At 44.1% G+C, this 20210-nt stretch overlaps 2 protein-coding genes across 5 annotated transcripts in view; both read left to right on the forward strand.

Moving 5' to 3' along the window:
• LOC6033016 (hemicentin-2) overlaps nt 1-20210 on the forward strand; it is a 319767-nt gene that overhangs the window by 210544 nt on the left and 89013 nt on the right. The window lies entirely within an intron of this gene.
• LOC119766308 lies at nt 19274-20186 on the forward strand. Its single transcript, XM_038250796.1, has 2 exons — nt 19274-19328; nt 19474-20186. Exon 2 carries the CDS (start codon nt 19665-19667, stop codon nt 20151-20153), a length of 489 nt encoding a protein of 162 aa, XP_038106724.1. The 5' UTR covers nt 19274-19328; nt 19474-19664; the 3' UTR covers nt 20154-20186.

The following is a 20210-nucleotide window of genomic DNA, read 5'->3' on the forward strand; positions in this document are numbered from 1 at the left end:
ATTTTTATTTGCTCTATTTTTTTTTTGTTTGTTTTTAAAACTTTTTTGGTATTTTTCTCACTAAAAGTTTTTTTTTGTTATATGGCAACTCTGAAAATTGTTTTTTTTTTTATTTTCTTCGAAACACCAAATATGTGCCACCACTACGAACACACCAGCGTGGACCCTCTTCCACCGATCCCGGCCGTTCAAGATTCCTTCCTGTCAGCACTGGGTGGGATCCGGAACCGGGCTCCAAAAGCAATGACTCCTTGTCAGCACACATGTGTCACCCACGTGTGTGTACCGTACGCTCATATTTATGTCCCAAATAATGTGGTCGTATTCTGGTGGCACAACGAAAAAAAAAAACATCAACAACAACACCGAAAGACTGGCCAACCGACTCATGTTGCTTCGCTTGGGGGACCCCTCGTCTCTTCCAGTGATGGAAGGAAGAGGTTTTCAAAATTCGGTTTATGATGTGTTTCATCCTTTGAAATACAAATGCCGTCATATTTTCGTCAAACATTTACATTTTACCGGGAAGCTTTCTCTCCCCCTCTCTGATCGGAAGCGGTTTGTTTTCATGTTCGGTCCAGCAATTCTTCCTCTGAACAGCCGAGGGGTCCTACAAACGTGCAAGGGGGCTTTTTGTGAATGGAGTTTTGCTGATGAATATTTATGGCTCTCTCCTTTTTGGGCCAACCAGAGTGGATTTCCTGCGGGCAGGGCTTTCAGCATCAAGTTGTGTCATCTTAAAGGACGACATGAACACGGGACACTTTGCGCTCAGTTTAATTTCTAAGTTAATGCAAGTACCATAAGAAGGTACAAAATTGGCCATCAATGTACTTTCCATTACGAAGAATTCTAACAGTTAACTTAGACGTGCTTATTCTCTTCACGAACCCAAAGAAACCTTGCCATGGAAATTATTCAAATTATAACCTCCACAACGGACCCCGAACCTGACTCACCGGCCAAACTTTTACGACGGTCGTTAAAATGTTACCCCTCGTGTGTGAAAATCTGTGCCATAAAATCAAACCAAATTTGCCACCACGTCGTGTACAGGAGAGCTCATAAAACCCGGCTGGCCAAGGGATAGCAAAAGCTCCCCTTCGGCGCCACTAACTTTAAGGAGAGGCTTCATTTGCCTAAACCGTGTATCATGTTATCGGAAAAATCCTGTGAGCCAGCCAGCGGCGCTCCTCGAAAATGTGCCCAGAGAGTGTTGAAAGTGGAGTGTGTTTACACTAGATATTGAACTTTGCCTGGGCCACTATTCCCCTGTCACCGCGCTTGAGGTTGTCATAAGCTTGTCAATTTCGCTTTTTACGATACTTGTCAGTGTGTGTGTGTGTGTGACTTCACTGGAAGCTGGTTTGTGCTGGTGGTCGGGGGTGGTCCTTGGAAAAGTGGGTGTTTTCATCTTCTTGTTTAAGTTTGTTCAAGTGACTTTCAGGGCCTTTCGTTTTACTTTTGTGCTTTTGTTATTTTTGAAGTAACGCAGTCAGTTGATAAGTTCATCCCACAAATTCAGAACATTCTCAAAAAGGAACAGAACAGAACAAGCCCGCTCAATAGACAAAAGATTGCTTATCTTTTTGATACAATTATCAACAAATATAAAACAATTATCAATCTCAGGACTCTCAGGAGTTGAATTATCATCCACATGAGAAGAGTTAAAAAAAATGAAACATGATTCAAGTTTTGTTAAAATTTACAACAAAAAAAAACTTCACAGAATAAAGCATACCATTGCACTGTTTTTTATATTTTTAAAGGGAAAGGAGTTCTAAAAACCCCCAAATTAGCAATTCTCTACCAAAACCGGAAATGGATTTTATTTGTATTTTTTTATTTGACTCAAACTTTGTGGGGGCCTTCCCTATGACCAAATAAGCTATTTTGTGTGATTAGTTCATCCTCCATACAATTTTGGCTGCTGTCCATACAAAAATGGTATATAAATATTCAAACAGCTGTAACTTTTGAGTGAATTTTCTGATCAATTTGGTGTCTTGGGCAAAGTTGTAGGTATTGTTGAGGACAATTGAGAAAAAAATAGGTACACGGAAAAAAAAATTTGCAGATTTTTTTATCAACTTTTTTTTCACTAAAACTCAATTTCCCAAAATACGTATTTTTTGATTTTCGAGATTTATGATATGTTTTAGGGGACTAAAATCCGCAACTTTTGAGCTATAGAGAAACATGGTCAAAAAATCTGCCGCCAAGTTATGAATTTTTGAAAAATAGTGATTTTTGTAAAAAAATCCAAATTTCCAAAATTTTTTTGATAAGGTGCTTCGTTTTCAAGATATAGCCACCGAAAGTTTGATTTTAGCAAAATATTTACAGTTTTTTGATTTTTAAAAGTAGTGACCATGAGTGACCATTTCTAAAAATATTTTTTTAAAAGTTCAGAAAATTTGCTATAAAACTGTCTAAGAGACATTGAAGATTGGACCTCGGGTTGCTGAGATAGAGCCGCTTTAAGAAAAAAGAAAATTGAAGTTTTCTTAATCTCGTCAAAACAACCCATCATTTTCTAATGACCATATCTCAGCAACTAATGATCCGATTTTCAAAGTTAATATATGACAAATTCGTGAAATTTTCCGAAAAAATATTTTGAAATTTTTTGAATCAAGACTAGCATGATAAATGTGCTTAATATTCAATGTTTGGCCCTTTTAAAATGTTAGTTGAAAAAAAATTTTTCAAAAAGATCGGAAAATTTCACGAATGTTTGACATTATTTGTCAAACTTGTTTTTGCATGAAACTTCAATTTTTTCCAAAAATCACTATTTTTTTCAAAAATTCATAACTCGGTGGCAGATTTTTTGACCATGTTTCTCTATGGCTCAAAAGTTGCGGATTTTGTCCCCTAAAACATATCAAAAATCTCGAAAATCAAAAAATACGTATTTTGGGAAATTGAGTTTTAGTGAAAAAAAAAGTTGATAAAAAATCTGCAATTTTTTTTCCGTGTACCTATTTTTTTTCTCAAAAGTCCTCAACAATACCTATAATTTTGCCGAAGACACCAAATTGATCACAAAATTCACTCAAAAGTTACAGCTGTTTGAATATTTACATACCATTTTTGTATGGACAGCAGCCAAAATTGTATGGAGACTTGTATGGGTGAACCAATGACGCAAAATAGCTTATTTGGTCATAGGGAAGGCCCCCACAAAGTTTAAGTCAAATCAAAAAATACAAAAAAATAAAAATGGTAGAGAGTTGCTCAAATGTCACATTATTTCTTACTTTTGATGGAATTTGATGTCTTTGCCAAAGTTGTAGGTATTGGTGAGGATTAATTGTTTTACTTGTATGGGTGAACCAATAAAAAATGGCTTTTTGATCATACGAAAGGCCACTTCAAAGTTTCAGCCGATTACTTACATATAAAAGAAATAAAAATGGCTGAAATTGGTCGAATTCGTAGAGAATCATTAGATTGATTGAAACTTCCCAATCTAGGATCTTGTCAACCACTCTCAACTTTTCTCCCAAGCATCTCAATTCAGCAGTTTCCCAAAGCTCGTTTGGAAAAATAAGTCCTTCTGTTCCTTCCTGACGTCACATTCCCGGGAAAACATCATCGTCCAATGATGACAGACGCCACCGGGAAGGTCCCCCACCCCAAAAAAAAGAGAAAGCAAGATCCTTGACAAACCATCATGATCCACCCCCTCACTTTCTTCTTTCCCCAAACTCAATGTTGTTACAGCAAGCGAGAGGGAGACTTATTATTTATTTAAAGGCACTCATACACAGTCAACCAGACACACAGATCATCGAGGGAGGTGAAAAGACCCTGGGTGGACCAGCAAACAACACAAATTCAGCTATGGGTTGTCGTCAAGTAGCTGTTTTTTAGGTGGGGGGAAACTTTAGAATGATGTCACTGATTATGACTTCAGGAACCCCATTCCTTCTAAACCTTTGAAAGATTTTCTCTGGAAATGATCTGTTTAAAATGGCAAGATTTTCAATGATTTAAAAATTACATTTTCAGTGCTAAGTTCTAATATTTTTTTGAAACTTTTGCAACTGTAGATTTGGCTACATTAAAACTATGCGCACTGAAGAGTCGAGTCAAAAAATCATATAATGTCATGAAATTTAAAAAATATGAAAAAATTTTTTCTTACTCTTGCTAGTGCCTTAGTTAAAGATATAATTGTTCCTAAATGGATTATGATGCAACACACAGCTGTAAGGAACTCCAAAACTCTGTTATGCACTTCAAAATAACTCATTGTATCTTGATTATTCACCAATAAAACCGAATTGAATTGAAAAATGAAAAAATTTTATTAAATAAAGAAAGTTATCGAAATTATAGAGAATATCTCTTTCAAAAGAGATGATTGTGTGGTGACAAGATTTTGGGGGTTGTCGGTGACTGTGCCCCCCTCTTTCCGAATTGTGGTGGGTTGGACAGCTGCTGCTCTTCTACTTCTAAAAGTGCCATGATTGAGGACACCGACTTGGGGCTAAAGTTGACAGATTATTGGAGGGGGTGGCTTGGTTGGTGAAAGAAATCACTTTATATTCATGGCTGAGAGGAGCTATTACTGGCTTTTTATTATTGAAAGATTTTCTGACACTACACAAAGGTCGTCTGTCGTCAGGTTTGGTCTCATCTTTTTTTTTTTTTTTTTGCAAGGACGAACACTGTCCTGTCATGAATTTCTCCCTCTGCACACTTTTGACGTTGACGAGCGGCTGCCAGCGGCGTCTATGAATGAAATATGAGCGCGCAATTTAATTCGAAATTCCGTGGATATTTGCGCTGATTATTTCGACAGGGAAATCAAATTTGTCTGATTACCGCTGCCCTGGGACTGGGCCATTCGGCAGAATGACGGTCGGCGGAATGACGTTCGGCAGACAACCAAAAGGCAGAAAAGGTCATTCGGCAGACAAACATTCGGCAGACAGTACATTTGGCGGAAAAGTACACATGGCAGAAAAATGTTCGGCAGAAAAGGTCAAATGGCAGACAGGGTCATTTGGCGGAACGTCGATTGGCAGAAAAGTACATAAGGCAGAAATGTTCATATAGCAGAAAAGTACATAAGGCAGACAAACAAATGGCCGAAAAGATCATTAAGCAGAATATATCATACGGCAGAATATTATTTGGCAGACAAAGTCATTTGGCGGAAAAATCAAAAATAGTAAATTAACGATATTTTCATGCAAGTTTAAAACTTTTGTTATTGTTTGTTTGGACGTAAAATTTCCATTATTCTTGCATAAGCGTGTACGAAACTTTCATGCAAGTTTCAGCCGCTTGTCTTGTTTTTTTTTTTGTGCTGCAAACACACTAACCGACAAACTCACTTCGCTGAGTTTGTGTTCTTTTGCCTATAAATTTTAAGTTCGATATGATAACCAAAAAAAGTGTAATCGTAGTTGAACAAAAAAATCAGTATGGGAAAGTGTGAAAACGAACACACCAATGTGCGTTTGTCAATTACAGTGAAAGCAATTCAGTCCAGCTGAGCGTTGTCAAAACAAAACATTATTTAGTTCCGTTTTCGAAAGTTTTCCAAACCTCTGCCCCTTCGGAAGTTCCTGTTGGCTCCCTTTCTTCATCCGGGTTTCCTGCAGGAAGTCATAATCTGTAGAAGATGATCACAGCTCGTCAGGGCATCTCAATTATTGCAAGTAATTTAAAGGTATGTTTAAAGAAACAATCCTAATCTGTTATTATTTTTTGGCAGGTGGTGCGGAAAAGAAATTTGGGAACGTCTGTCCTAGATGTTGTTAGTCAACACTATTCGTCTGCACAGTTCCTCATTTGCAGAGACGAATCTCATGGCCATGTGTCTGCAGCAGTCGCTCTTGAATCTTAGCCTGGCAAGAGGGAATCAAGTCTGAAACTCCTCCAACAACAACACCTCCACCGGCAAAAGTTTTACGGTCGCGGCGCTTAAGTCTACGGTCAACAAAATGGTTCCTACGTCGTCCTCGTCCAACCCGCTGGTGGTCATCATTGGTGACGGTGAACGTCATCAAGACTACGAACAACCTAATCAGTGAGCTGGCCGGTTGAATCGGTAGTTCTGCATCCACGGCCACGACCGCAACCAGTACGGGCACGAGCAGTGCCGCGAGTCAGAGCAGAAGTATTCCGGTGGAAGTAGCAGTAGAAACTCGTGAAATAGTACCGCAAGTAGCATCTCGGTCAAAAGCAGCACAAACTCGAGCTCGAGTGGCGGAGGTGAATACAGCACCATAACAACGACCAGTAGAAAAACAGAACTGGTCCGGCAGTACCGATTTAAGCAGTTATTACGGTGGCCACGGCTGGTGGAAATATAAGCAGTACTTTTGAGCACAAGCCCCGCCGGATACGCCACCGCTCAGCTGCTCGACCACAAATCCCGACGGACTGTCGTTGCCACTCCAGTGATAAAGGACTTCCCGACAGTGAGGACTAACGCGTGCTCTGTCGCCTCTCTCCAGCCGTAACTAACATTGTCGTTCTTCTTCTTGTTTGCACACTTGTAGGACGCCGATCTGCCGGGAATTTTCTGCGTGGTCATGCACGACATCCGGTTGGACCTACTGCCCACGCCCGAGTTTGTCCAGGTGCACAAGCAGATGTCCAATTCAGTACAAGGGTGGAGCGCAGGACAAGGAGGACGGCTCGGACGAGCATCTGCAGATGTTCAACATTGAAGACATGTAGAACGCAACCATGTTGGAGTGCGTCGGCGGAATCTACCCTATCTGAAAAAGTCGCTCGAATCGTTCAAACCGAAGAAGGTTTGATGGTGGTGGCGGACAGTTCGCGGGTTATCATCCATACCAACGATAGGTCGAGTGTATCGACGCGCTCAACGGCTGCACCGACATCCAGATTGCCGCGGTTGATAACCTGGATGAAGTCAAACAGTGTGGCAGGCAAACAGTTGACAACGTTCGACTCGTAGAAGTGAGAATGATGAACAAATCGGCCGCTCCACTGCTGTTCCGCGATTCTGATGTAGAATAATCCCAATTTTAATCAAAGTCGTCCAAAAGTGTAGATCGAGCCGCAGATAGCGCTGCATCATCCGTTCAAGTAAAGCTGAGCGTTCAAGCAGCAGGTCAACCTAATCAATTTCTAGAACGGGAACGATTTCGCTTTTAATTTTGTGTAAATACAGTTCGAATAAAGAATTTCGTGTAAATCAAATTTATTAATTTTTGTTTCTTACACTCTATCACTATATCACGACGGAAAGACCTCTTTCAATGCACCGGTTCTGGGATGATTCGCCTCTGGGATGATTCGCTACCGCTGGCGCGCATCGCCAGTGCCATCAAGATTGCGGCTGGATCGACCTGGACAATGTTCCGCTAATGGTCGCCAACACGCTATCCAGCTCGTGGGATCGCTTGTTTGCAGGGACATCCAAGCTTGCCGTGGAAAATCTGTGCCACAGCGCCAAGGACATCGGCCTGTGGGGCATCTTCTTCATGTCCGATCCACTCAAGTACGAAATATGCTGTTTGACCTGCAGGACCAGGATGCTGTTGTGCATGATGGTTACTGACAGCGAAGTTGACCACGACAAGAACCTAATCATAACGAACATGCTGCAGCAGCTGGGGGCTCGACGCCAATCTGCGAGGACATTGGCCGCCTGATCTTGTGCGACAACCGCCGGATCCCGCTGCACGAGCTGAAGCACCAACACCGAAGGCCGGGGCAGGCCCGTGAACAGAATCGGCAGCATAATCCTTGCGTTCTACCTCCAGTGGCTCATGAAGCTCTTGTAGAACGAACTCTCCGGCAGGGGCCACGGGTTTGTTGTCATCGAAGATCTGAGGGCTCACCTTGGTCGAGGCGCACTTTTCTGGAGAGGCAATCGTTTAGTTTTCATCCTCAGCCACCCCAGCTGATACGTCGGCCGAGGACGGGAGAAATCTGCGGAAATGAACAAATGTTTACTGGATCATTCAAACCTTAAAATCTAGCCGCAACTGTTTAAAAAATTAAGCTTAATTTAAACTAAAATCGATTTCGGAATAGTTTTTTGTTGGCAAAAACAATTCGATTCGTGGTTTATTTACTTTGTCGGACTGCTCGAATAAAATCAAAACATTTCAACAGTGTGACCAGTTTCGCGGAAAACTGCATGAACAAATATTTCATGGCAACCCTGACTGCATGAAAAAAATATATTCAGTCGAGCACGACGAGCAGAATGAGCGCGATCTGGCACGATTAGAGATCCTGGATCTTATTAGAGAACGGCCATCTCAAACCAAGAGTACCAATCGAAGCACTAAAACTGTCGAACGGAGGTACCAATCGAGCGAAAAACAACAACGATGAAGGTGCGATGAGCGAATATAGTGGAATTTGACGCGATATGATGCGATTTTTATCAAATCGCGAAGTGTCATTCCCCTCAGATCAGAAACTGTTTTTAATCGGTAAAAGTTTTACATTAAAATTGAAATAAGGCTTTAGGACCCTATTCATTCCTTTATCGCAATACCAGTTAATAAATAAAAAAAAACATTGATTTCTCGAATAAATGTTAATCAGTATTTATTTAGTAGGTGTATTTCAGAAGCAATAAGTAGTAACAATATAATGGATAAAAAGAAAAAAAAACAGCTTTAGATTTCTGATCATTCGTTCTGATCAGGCTTTAGTGGAGATGGGCGTCAATAGCATCGAGATATTCAATGATGCGGAGTTTCTTGTAATCCTTGACCACATCCAAGAGTTGCTGGTTGTGATCAACCGCGTTCGGATCGACCGTTTTGAGTCCAGCTTGAATTTCGCAAACCTTGCCTTGAGCCGCCTTTTGTTCCAGTTGAAGAGCATTAATCAAGGGGATGATTCTTGACTTTTGAAGCCCTGTCGAGCGAATCGCGCGTGCCAGCTTTCGTGTCCGTTAGTATCACGCGGCAAGCCAGCTTTAACGTTGGCGTTGACGCTCCACAACTTAGGATCGTACAAAGGAGCGACTTTTCCGCCCGTGGTCGGGTTTACACGGCCGTTCACGTAGATTGCGTCGACATAGTCCATCCATTGTTTGAGTTCTGGGGGTGTTATTTTCTGGAGTTCCATGAACGCTGATGAAAGAATTAACTATTTAGTTACAATTCTCAAGATATTTTAATTCGAAACTCACCATTCGGGATTTCTTTAGATGGCACAAAAGCAAGTGCCTTCACGCGACAGTAGTGCCGATACAGTTTGTAGTTATTGCTAACCTTCACCGCGCATTTGGTTTCAACGTTACGCCACAATGCTTGCGCAAAATGGAAAAAACACGTTGATTGCCTCACGTCGTGGAAAACTTGTCTGAACGCGTTAAGTTGAGCTTGCTCGAAATCAGTGTAGATGCGCTTGGGTCGGAATGAGATATTCATCCCGTTGGCAATAGTCAGGATGCTCTCCATGACAGCAATGTAGAGTTCCTCGCTTTTGGATGACATGAGAACATAAACTGCAGGAACGCTAGTGTCGTGGTTGGGTGCTACCGAGCAATGTAGTGTATACAGCTGACACAGAAGCGGCGAAAGTCCGAACGTGCCATCCCCTGTCCAGTACGTCGCACGTGCCATTCTGCGTAGATCTCCTCCGTGGTGAAGAGGAACGCACACTGGCCTTTTCGGATTTTACGCAGCCGTGGTAAAATTTATCACCGTCCAGAGATATGCGTAGGTTCTCTGGTACGCTCAACTCCGCGATGGTCTTCGGGTCTGCGGTGCAAGCTGTACGGGCTCGCTTAATTATTTGTCGTTGAGCGTTCTTCGACATGCGTGCCTGGGTCGCGTTAGAGACCCTAGCGCCGGCTTCGGAAGCTACGCGGGATGGGGCAGCCAGGCTTACTACAGCGTCCTCCTTCAAGAACTGGCGCAGCTTGAGGTCATCAACCTTCATTGGATCTGGTACGTGGCTGTGCGGAGTCAGCTTCCTGGGCTCGTGAATACCACCAGCTGCCACTGTGGTAACTGCCCGTCCGGCACAATACGAATCCGAATTTTTGCCATGCTTCCGATTCCGACATTCCCAATAGTGGGATTCATCACGCTGTAAAAGTAAAATTGAACATTATTTTTTTGGATATAATAGTTCTCGGAAAAGATCCCTATAAGTTTGTATGGATTTCAGTATTTTTTCTCAAGTAAGAAAATAGCGGTGAAAAATGAGGTTATAAAACTTGTGCCATCCATAAACTACTCGAAAACATGAGTCAGAGGTATTCAAAAACAACTGACAGAAAGAATCTTGACTCAATGTTGCCAAACGAATGTACCATAAATGCAGTTAAGGTTATGCACGTGGTTTTCTAACCTCACTTTTTTTGGCCTTAAGTTAAAGTCGGAAAAGTGACAAATTGTTTTCATTACAACTTACAGTTTTGTCCTTCACGTAGTAATACCCGTCGAGGTAAAGTAAATCTCGGCCGTTAGTTGTCTTCAAGATCCGGGAAGAAACAACTTCCGCCGTGGGATCTTTGGCTCCAACCGGGTTGTCGTCCGCATATGACTCCTCCAGCGTGGAATCTGTTTCTTCCGGAACATTTTCAGCATCTCCCTTTCTGGCGGTACTACTACCTCCCGGAATCCGTTTGGCCTCTTTGGTTGCTTCCTGTGTATCAACGTCATCGTCGGACCAGCTAGAGTCTGCTTGACTACAGGACTGATACTCATCGGAGTCATGGGACCTCGCCAAAATATCCGCTTCGGAATCCTGCGACCTCGCCGAGATGTTCAGCTCCGATTCCTGTGGCGTTTCCGAAATGTCAGCATCGGCCAACGATTCGGCTTGCAGCTTCTTCCGGTTGAGCTTTGTTCCTTGGCACGCCATTTTGCATCCGCTCACTGCAAAGATTTTCAACTGAATGACTGGAAAATTGACGGGCGTCCGATCGAAAACGAAAAATGGCGCGAATGAGGACTAAAGAAAACGGAGAAAATTTGCGCGGGAAGTTTTTTTTTTATTTATATGCACGGTTAACTGAACGTATAAAAATCAAAAATATGTTTTACTGAAAATAATAACAACTTGATTCTAAGTAATGTACAAATTTGAATTTTCAGTTGAACTATTTAATAAATATTATTGCATTTGAACACAACTTATAACCGCAAGAAATAATATTTGTTGCAAAACCGTTGTTGGGTGATTTTCTAGACTTAGCCAAATTTTGTCGATTTATGATTAACCCCAACATTTACTAAGTTTCAGTTTGTGTGTAAAGAAAAAAGTTTTGATGGGCGAAGGAGGCGGATTGCGGCAATAAAAATTTCGGTAAGTAGCGTGAAAAATGGTACTGGCCACGGAACTGGCTCCAGAAGAACTTTTCTGACAACCGGAAGGCCAAACAGCTCCATCCCTCTTGCCAGGGAACTTATTCTGGATGGTCACGGAGCCGGCAAAAACATCCGAAGAGCCAAAGTATCCTCCCTCTTGCGCAGGGTACTTCTTCCGGATGATTTTGGCAGGTTCCGCGACCATCTGGAAGTAGTCCCCTGCACAAGAGAGGATGCGGTTTGGCCTTCCGGATGATCAGAGAACCGGCAAAAATCATCCGGAAAGAGTTCCTAGCGCAAGAGGAATGATGATTCTTGGCCTTCCGGAAGGTTGTTGTCGGTCCCGTAACCATATGAAACTAGTTCCTTGCACAAGAGGAGGATACTTCTTGGCCTTTCGGATGTTTTTGCCGTCTCCGTGATCATCCGGAAGGATTTTCCATCGCAAAGGGAGGGCTTTCTAAAAGTTTTTGCGGGTTCTGTGGCCCTACACTTTTCCAAGGAGGAAACGCTAGGCGGAAAGATGAATTTACCCCAGTTAACTTATTTTTCTTCTTCAGATATTAGGCGACCCCTGCGAGACTTTTTGCCGGGCACTTTTGGAACCAGTTCACGTTCAAGAACCCGAAAAAGACAAAAACGGATGGTGCAAAGGTGGCGAGCAGGTGCTGAGGCGGAAGATTATCGCGTGGCGCAGTACAATGGCGACTACTTGCCGAGCGGATCGTGCAGGTTGCCGGTGCACTCCCTCACCAAGGATCATTGCACCGAGGACAAGCGGTTGAGCTTTAGGTGAGTCCCATTTTTTTAACTTCGTTGATCGGATTTTTGATATTCTTTTCGAAATTCCAGATTCCTTAAGACAAAAACGCAAACGCATGCGTGAGGCCAAGGCCAAGGATCGGGTGGCCGCCATAAAAGCTGCCGGCGGTGATCAGAATTCGATTCGATTCGTATCTGGAACGGCTGGACGTGCCTGGACGAAGCGACGACAACGCCGACGATTTTGACTACGAGGTGAACTTTATGAACGAGTTCGAACAGGAACTGGCCAAAAAGCGCGAGAAGAAGAAGGAGCGAGCGACTAACGTCATCGCAGGTAGGCTTGGCGGCTTGATTCCTGAAGCCTATTTGAGATTCACAATTTTGATGATTTCAGGAGGACGGCGAGGATGGTCTAGAAGATCAATTTCAGCATGATGGCGAACTACGACGTACCGACGCCGGTCCAGAAGTACGCAATTCAGATCTTCTTGAGCGGACGGGACGTGAAAGCCTGCAAATCTGTACGGTAGTAACAGAATCCAGAAGCATATGGGCAAGTTGGTCCGCTGCTGCCACGCCGGGTTGCCTAGACCCCTTGCTGGACGATGCAGACCGTAGGCTATTATACATGAGATTCGAGGACTACCAGAAGAGTTGCATCGAGTGCTTATTCGAAAATTGTGAAAATATATACTTAAGCATCAAATTTGTTGTATTTATTAATTCTAAAGTGAAATGAAACTTCAGTATTCAACAGCATTTTTCATTGTAAAATTTACAGCAAAACCCATAGTAAAAGCACCAACCATTTGGGACCATCCATAAACCGCATGGACAAGTGTTTTTTTCTTAACTTATTTTTATTAGGTCCTTTCAGGTGCTTGGACCAGGTTAGGACCGAGGGACAGTTCAAAATACATTATAATACATTACAAAAAGATGTTATTTTCCCTCCATACTTGAAAATGTGCCACAGCTCAGTCGAACTGTAGCGCACCTCCTCTCCTTCCGCCGTGGGGGTGGTATCGGCGCCGGCGCCGTTATTTTGTTGACTGCTTCCTGCGGGCCGAGGGCGATCCGGCAGCGGAGGGAACTCCGGCGGCGTAAACGCCGGAACTGCTGGACTCTACTTTTTCGCCTTTCGTACCGGCGGTTTCGGATTCGATGATTGCTGCCGCATCCGGATGAAATCCGCACGCTGGGGGCAGCTTCGGTCCATGGCTTCGTGCGTTCCGTTGCAGTTGGTACACCTCTTCGGCTCGGCTTCATACACTTGGCAGTCGTCCGTCGTGTGGGGACCCCCACAGCTGTTGCACCTGGCCTTGAGGTGACAGTTCCTGGTTCCATGGCCCAGATGCAAGCAGTTCCTGCACTGGGTCACGTTCGGCCGCTTGTTCCGGTAGGCCTCCCACCGGATGATAGTGCTTGCCATTGCAGAGAGCTTCTTCAGATTGGTGCATCCCTTGGGGAAGATCACAATGTCATATGGACACTTTTGATGGAAATATTTTTATTATTTTTTTTCACTGGGCCTAGAAGACCTTATTCGTATGCAGTTCCATTCGAGTTAGCGAATCAGTTCTGTAGTCAATTTTATATCCTCGGCGAAAAACAATTATTTAATTCAAAAACTACACAGAAAAAAGTCATGGTAATATTACATCTGGGAAGGGGTACATCTTTTATGTCAGAAAAAAGGTGTAATTTTACCTCTAGAAATGTGTAATTTAACCACTTTTCTGGTGTAATGTCACTTTTTCAGTCTAAATTGAGGTAAAATTACATCATAAAAGAAGTAATATTCAACCTTCCAAAACTTATCAGTGTTGCCAAGCTCAAAACATACGTTGCCAGCTTAGACCAGTCTCCCTATTTAGGGTCTCTAGTGGCAAGCACTATCATCCGGTGGGAGGCCTACCGGAACAAGCGGCCGAACGTGACCCAGTGCAGGAACTGCTTGCATCTGGGCCATGGAACCAGGAACTGTCACCTCAAGGCCAGGTGCAACAGCTGTGGGGGTCCCCACACGACGGACGACTGCCAAGTGTATGAAGCCGAGCCGAAGAGGTGTACCAACTGCAACGGAACGCACGAAGCCATGGACCGAAGCTGCCCCCAGCGTGCGGATTTCATCCGGATGCGGCAGCAATCATCGAATCCGAAACCGCCGGTACGAAAGGCGAAAAAGTAGAGTCCAGCAGTTCCGGCGTTTACGCCGCCGGAGTTCCCTCCGCTGCCGGATCGCCCTCGGCCCGCAGGAAGCAGTCAACAAAATAACGGCGCCGGCGCCGATACCACCCCCACGGCGGAAGGAGAGGAGGTGCGCTACAGTTCGACTGAGCTGTGGCACATTTTCAAGTATGGAGGAAAATAACATCTTTTTGTAATGTATTATAATGTATTTTGAACTGTCCCTCGGTCCTAACCTGGTCCAAGCACCTGAAAGGACCTAATAAAAATAAGTTAAGAAAAAAACACTTGTCCATGCGGTTTATGGATGGTCCCAAATGGTTGGTGCTTTTACTATGGGTTTTGCTGTAAATTTTACAATGAAAAATGCTGTTGAATACTGAAGTTTCATTTCACTTTAGAATTAATAAATACAACAAATTTGATGCTTAAGTATATATTTTCACAATTTTCGAATAAGCACTCGATGCAACTCTTCTGGTAGTCCTCGAATCTCATGTATAATAGCCTACGGTCTGCATCGTCCAGCAAGGGGTCTAGGCAACCCGGCGTGGCAGCAGCGGACCAACTTGCCCATATGCTTCTGGATTCTGTTACTACCGTACAGATTTGCAGGCTTTCACGTCCCGTCCGCTCAAGAAGATCTGAATTGCGTACTTCTGGACCGGCGTCGGTACGTCGTAGTTCGCCATCATGCTGAAATTGATCTTCTAGACCATCCTCGCCGTCCTCCTGAAATCATCAAAATTGTGAATCTCAAATAGGCTTCAGGAATCAAGCCGCCAAGCCTACCTGCGATGACGTTAGTCGCTCGCTCCTTCTTCTTCTCGCGCTTTTTGGCCAGTTCCTGTTCGAACTCGTTCATAAAGTTCACCTCGTAGTCAAAATCGTCGGCGTTGTCGTCGCTTCGTCCAGGCACGTCCAGCCGTTCCAGATACGAATCGAATCGAATTCTGATCACCGCCGGCAGCTTTTATGGCGGCCACCCGATCCTTGGCCTTGGCCTCACGCATGCGTTTGCGTTTTTGTCTTAAGGAATCTGGAATTTCGAAAAGAATATCAAAAATCCGATCAACGAAGTTAAAAATGGGACTCACCTAAAGCTCAACCGCTTGTCCTCGGTGCAATGATCCTTGGTGAGGAGTGCACCGGCAACCTGCACGATCCGCTCGGCAAGTAGTCGCCATTGTACTGCGCCACGCGATAATCTTCCGCCTCAGCACCTGCTCGCCACCTTTGCACCATCCGTTTTTGTCTTTTTCGGGTTCTTGAACGTGAACTGGTTCCAAAAGTGCCCGGCAAAAGTCTCGCAGGGGTCGCCTAATATCTGAAGAAGAAAAATAAGTTAACTGGGGTAAATTCATCTTTCCGCCTAGCGTTTCCCTCCTTGGAAAAGTGTAGGGCCACAGAACCCGCAAAAACTTTTAGAAAGCCCTCCTTTGCGATGGAAAATCCTTCCGGATGATCACGGAGACGGCAAAAACATCCGAAAGGCCAAGAAGTATCCTCCCTCTTGTGCAAGGAACTAGTTTCATATGGTTACAGGACCGACAACAACCTTCCGGAAGGCCAAGAATCATCATTCCTCTTGCGCTAGGAACTCTTTCCGGATGATTTTTGCCGGTTCTCTGATCATCCGGAAGGCCAAACCGCATCCTCTCTCTTGTGCAGGGGACTACTTCCAGATGGTCGCGGAACCTGCCAAAATCATCCGGAAGAAGTACCCTGCGCAAGAGGGAGGATACTTCTTGGCTCTTCGGATGTTTTTGCCGGCTCCGTGACCATCCAGAATAAGTTCCCTGGCAAGAGGGATGGAGCTGTTGGCCTTCCGGTTGTCAGAAAAGTTCTTCTGGAGCCAGTTCCGTGGCCAGTACCATTTTCACGCTACTTACCGAAATTTTTATTGCCGCAATCCGCCTCCTTCGCCCATCAAAACTTTTTCTTTACACACAAACTGAAACTTAGTAAATGTTGGGGTTAATCATAAATCGACAAAATTTGGCTAAGTCTAGAAAATCACCCAACAACGGTTTTGCAACAAATATTATTTCTTGCGGTTATAAGTTGTGTTCAAATGCAATAATATTTATTAAATAGTTCAACTGAAAATTCAAATTTGTACATTACTTAGAATCAAGTTGTTATTATTTTCAGTAAAACATATTTTTGATTTTTATACGTTCAGTTAACCGTGCATATAAATAAAAAAAAAACTTCCCGCGCAAATTTTCTCCGTTTTCTTTAGTCCTCATTCGCGCCATTTTTCGTTTTCGATCGGACGCCCGTCAATTTTCCAGTCATTCAGTTGAAAATCTTTGCAGTGAGCGGATGCAAAATGGCGTGCCAAGGAACAAAGCTCAACCGGAAGAAGCTGCAAGCCGAATCGTTGGCCGATGCTGACATTTCGAAACGCCACAGGAATCGGAGCTGAACATCTCGGCGAGGTCGCAGGATTCCGAAGCGGATATTTTGGCGAGGTCCCATGACTCCGATGAGTATCAGTCCTGTAGTCAAGCAGACTCTAGCTGGTCCGACGATGACGTTGATACACAGGAAGCAACCAAAGAGGCCAAACGGATTCCGGGAGGTAGTAGTACCGCCAGAAAGGAGATGCTGAAAATGTTCCGGAAGAAACAGATTCCACGCTGGAGGAGTCATATGCGGACGACAACCCGGTTGGAGCCAAAGATCCCACGGCGGAAGTTGTTTCTTCCCGGATCTTGAAGACAACTAACGGCCGAGATTTACTTTACCTCGACGGGTATTACTACGTGAAGGACAAAACTGTAAGTTGTAATGAAAACAATTTGTCACTTTTCCGACTTTAACTTAAGGCCAAAAAAGTGAGGTTAGAAAACCACGTGCATAACCTTAACTGCATTTATGGTACATTCGTTTGGCAACATTGAGTCAAGATTCTTTCTGTCAGTTGTTTTTGAATACCTCTGACTCATGTTTTCGAGTAGTTTATGGATGGCACAAGTTTTAAAACCTCATTTTTCACCGCTATTTTCTTACTTGAGAAAAAATACTGAAATCCATACAAACTTATAGGGATCTTTTCCGAGAACTATTATATCCAAAAAAATAATGTTCAATTTTACTTTTACAGCGTGATGAATCCCACTATTGGGAATGTCGGAATCGGAAGCATGGCAAAAATTCGGATTCGTATTGTGCCGGACGGGCAGTTACCACAGTGGCAGCTGGTGGTATTCACGAGCCCAGGAAGCTGACTCCGCACAGCCACGTACCAGATCCAATGAAGGTTGATGACCTCAAGCTGCGCCAGTTCTTGAAGGAGGACGCTGTAGTAAGCCTGGCTGCCCCATCCCGCGTAGCTTCCGAAGCCGGCGCTAGGGTCTCTAACGCGACCCAGGCACGCATGTCGAAGAACGCTCAACGACAAATAATTAAGCGAGCCCGTACAGCTTGCACCGCAGACCCGAAGACCATCGCGGAGTTGAGCGTACCAGAGAACCTACGCATATCTCTGGACGGTGATAAATTTTACCACGGCTGCGTAAAATCCGAAAAGGCCAGTGTGCGTTCCTCTTCACCACGGAGGAGATCTACGCAGAATGGCACGTGCGACGTACTGGACAGGGATGGCACGTTCGGACTTTCGCCGCTTCTGTGTCAGCTGTATACACTACATTGCTCGGTAGCACCCAACCACGACACTAGCGTTCCTGCAGTTTATGTTCTCATGTCATCCAAAAGCGAGGAACTCTACATTGCTGTCATGGAGAGCATCCTGACTATTGCCAACGGGATGAATATCTCATTCCGACCCAAGCGCATCTACACTGATTTCGAGCAAGCTCAACTTAACGCGTTCAGACAAGTTTTCCACGACGTGAGGCAATCAACGTGTTTTCCATTTTGCGCAAGCATTGTGGCGTAACGTTGAAACCAAATGCGCGGTGAAGGTTAGCAATAACTACAAACTGTATCGGCACTACTGTCGCGTGAAGGCACTTGCTTTTGTGCCATCTAAAGAAATCCCGAATGGTGAGTTTCGAATTAAAATATCTTGAGAATTGTAACTAAATAGTTAATTCTTTCATCAGCGTTCATGGAACTCCAGAAAATAACACCCCCAGAACTCAAACAATGGATGGACTATGTCGACGCAATCTACGTGAACGGCCGTGTAAACCCGACCACGGGCGGAAAAGTCGCTCCTTTGTACGATCCTAAGTTGTGGAGCGTCAACGCCAACGTTAAAGCTGGCTTGCCGCGTGATACTAACGGACACGAAAGCTGGCACGCGCGATTCGCTCGACAGGGCTTCAAAAGTCAAGAATCATCCCCTTGATTAATGCTCTTCAACTGGAACAAAAGGCGGCTCAAGGCAAGGTTTGCGAAATTCAAGCTGGACTCAAAACGGTCGATCCGAACGCGGTTGATCACAACCAGCAACTCTTGGATGTGGTCAAGGATTACAAGAAACTCCGCATCATTGAATATCTCGATGCTATTGACGCCCATCTCCACTAAAGCCTGATCAGAACGAATGATCAGAAATCTAAAGCTGTTTTTTTTCTTTTTATCCATTATATTGTTACTACTTATTGCTTCTGAAATACACCTACTAAATAAATACTGATTAACATTTATTCGAGAAATCAATGTTTTTTTATTTATTAACTGGTATTGCGATAAAGGAATGAATAGGGTCCTAAAGCCTTATTTCAATTTTAATGTAAAACTTTTTACCGATTAAAAACAGTTTCTGATCTGAGGGGAATGACACTTCGCGATTTGATAAAAATCGCATCATATCGCGTCAAATTCCACTATATTCGCTCATCGCACCTTCATCGTTGTTGTTTTTCGCTCGATTGGTACCTCCGTTCGACAGTTTTAGTGCTTCGATTGGTACTCTTGGTTTGAGATGGCCGTTCTCTAATAAGATCCAGGATCTCTAATCGTGCCAGATCGCGCTCATTCTGCTCGTCGTGCTCGACTGAATATATTTTTTTCATGCAGTCAGGGTTGCCATGAAATATTTGTTCATGCAGTTTTCCGCGAAACTGGTCACACTGTTGAAATGTTTTGATTTTATTCGAGCAGTCCGACAAAGTAAATAAACCACGAATCGAATTGTTTTTGCCAACAAAAAACTATTCCGAAATCGATTTTAGTTTAAATTAAGCTTAATTTTTAAACAGTTGCGGCTAGATTTTAAGGTTTGAATGATCCAGTAAACATTTGTTCATTTCCGCAGATTTCTCCCGTCCTCGGCCGACGTATCAGCTGGGGTGGCTGAGGATGAAAACTAAACGATTGCCTCTCCAGAAAAGTGCGCCTCGACCAAGGTGAGCCCTCAGATCTTCGATGACAACAAACCCGCGGCCCCTGCCGGAGAGTTCGTTCTACAAGAGCTTCATGAGCCACTGGAGGTAGAACGCAAGGATTATGCTGCCGATTCTGTTCACGGGCCTGCCCCGGCCTTCGGTGTTGGTGCTTCAGCTCGTGCAGCGGGATCCGGCGGTTGTCGCACAAGATCAGGCGGCCAATGTCCTCGCAGATTGGCGTCGAGCCCCCAGCTGCTGCAGCATGTTCGTTATGATTAGGTTCTTGTCGTGGTCAACTTCGCTGTCAGTAACCATCATGCACAACAGCATCCTGGTCCTGCAGGTCAAACAGCATATTTCGTACTTGAGTGGATCGGACATGAAGAAGATGCCCCACAGGCCGATGTCCTTGGCGCTGTGGCACAGATTTTCCACGGCAAGCTTGGATGTCCCTGCAAACAAGCGATCCCACGAGCTGGATAGCGTGTTGGCGACCATTAGCGGAACATTGTCCAGGTCGATCCAGCCGCAATCCTTGATGGCACTGGCGATGCGCGCCAGCGGTAGCGAATCATCCCAGAGGCGAATCATCCCAGAACCGGTGCATTGAAAGAGGTCTTTCCGTCGTGATATAGTGATAGAGTGTAAGAAACAAAAATTAATAAAT

The sequence above is a fragment of the Culex quinquefasciatus genome, chromosome 1 (assembly GCF_015732765.1).
Source record: "Culex quinquefasciatus strain JHB chromosome 1, VPISU_Cqui_1.0_pri_paternal, whole genome shotgun sequence".
NCBI classification, from domain to species: domain Eukaryota; kingdom Metazoa; phylum Arthropoda; class Insecta; order Diptera; family Culicidae; genus Culex; species Culex quinquefasciatus.

Coding starts and splice junctions, on each gene's coding strand:
- LOC119766308 (XM_038250796.1), top strand. CDS start 19,665: ATGCTGCCGATTCTGTTCACGGGCCTGCCCCGGCCTTCGGTGTTGGTG.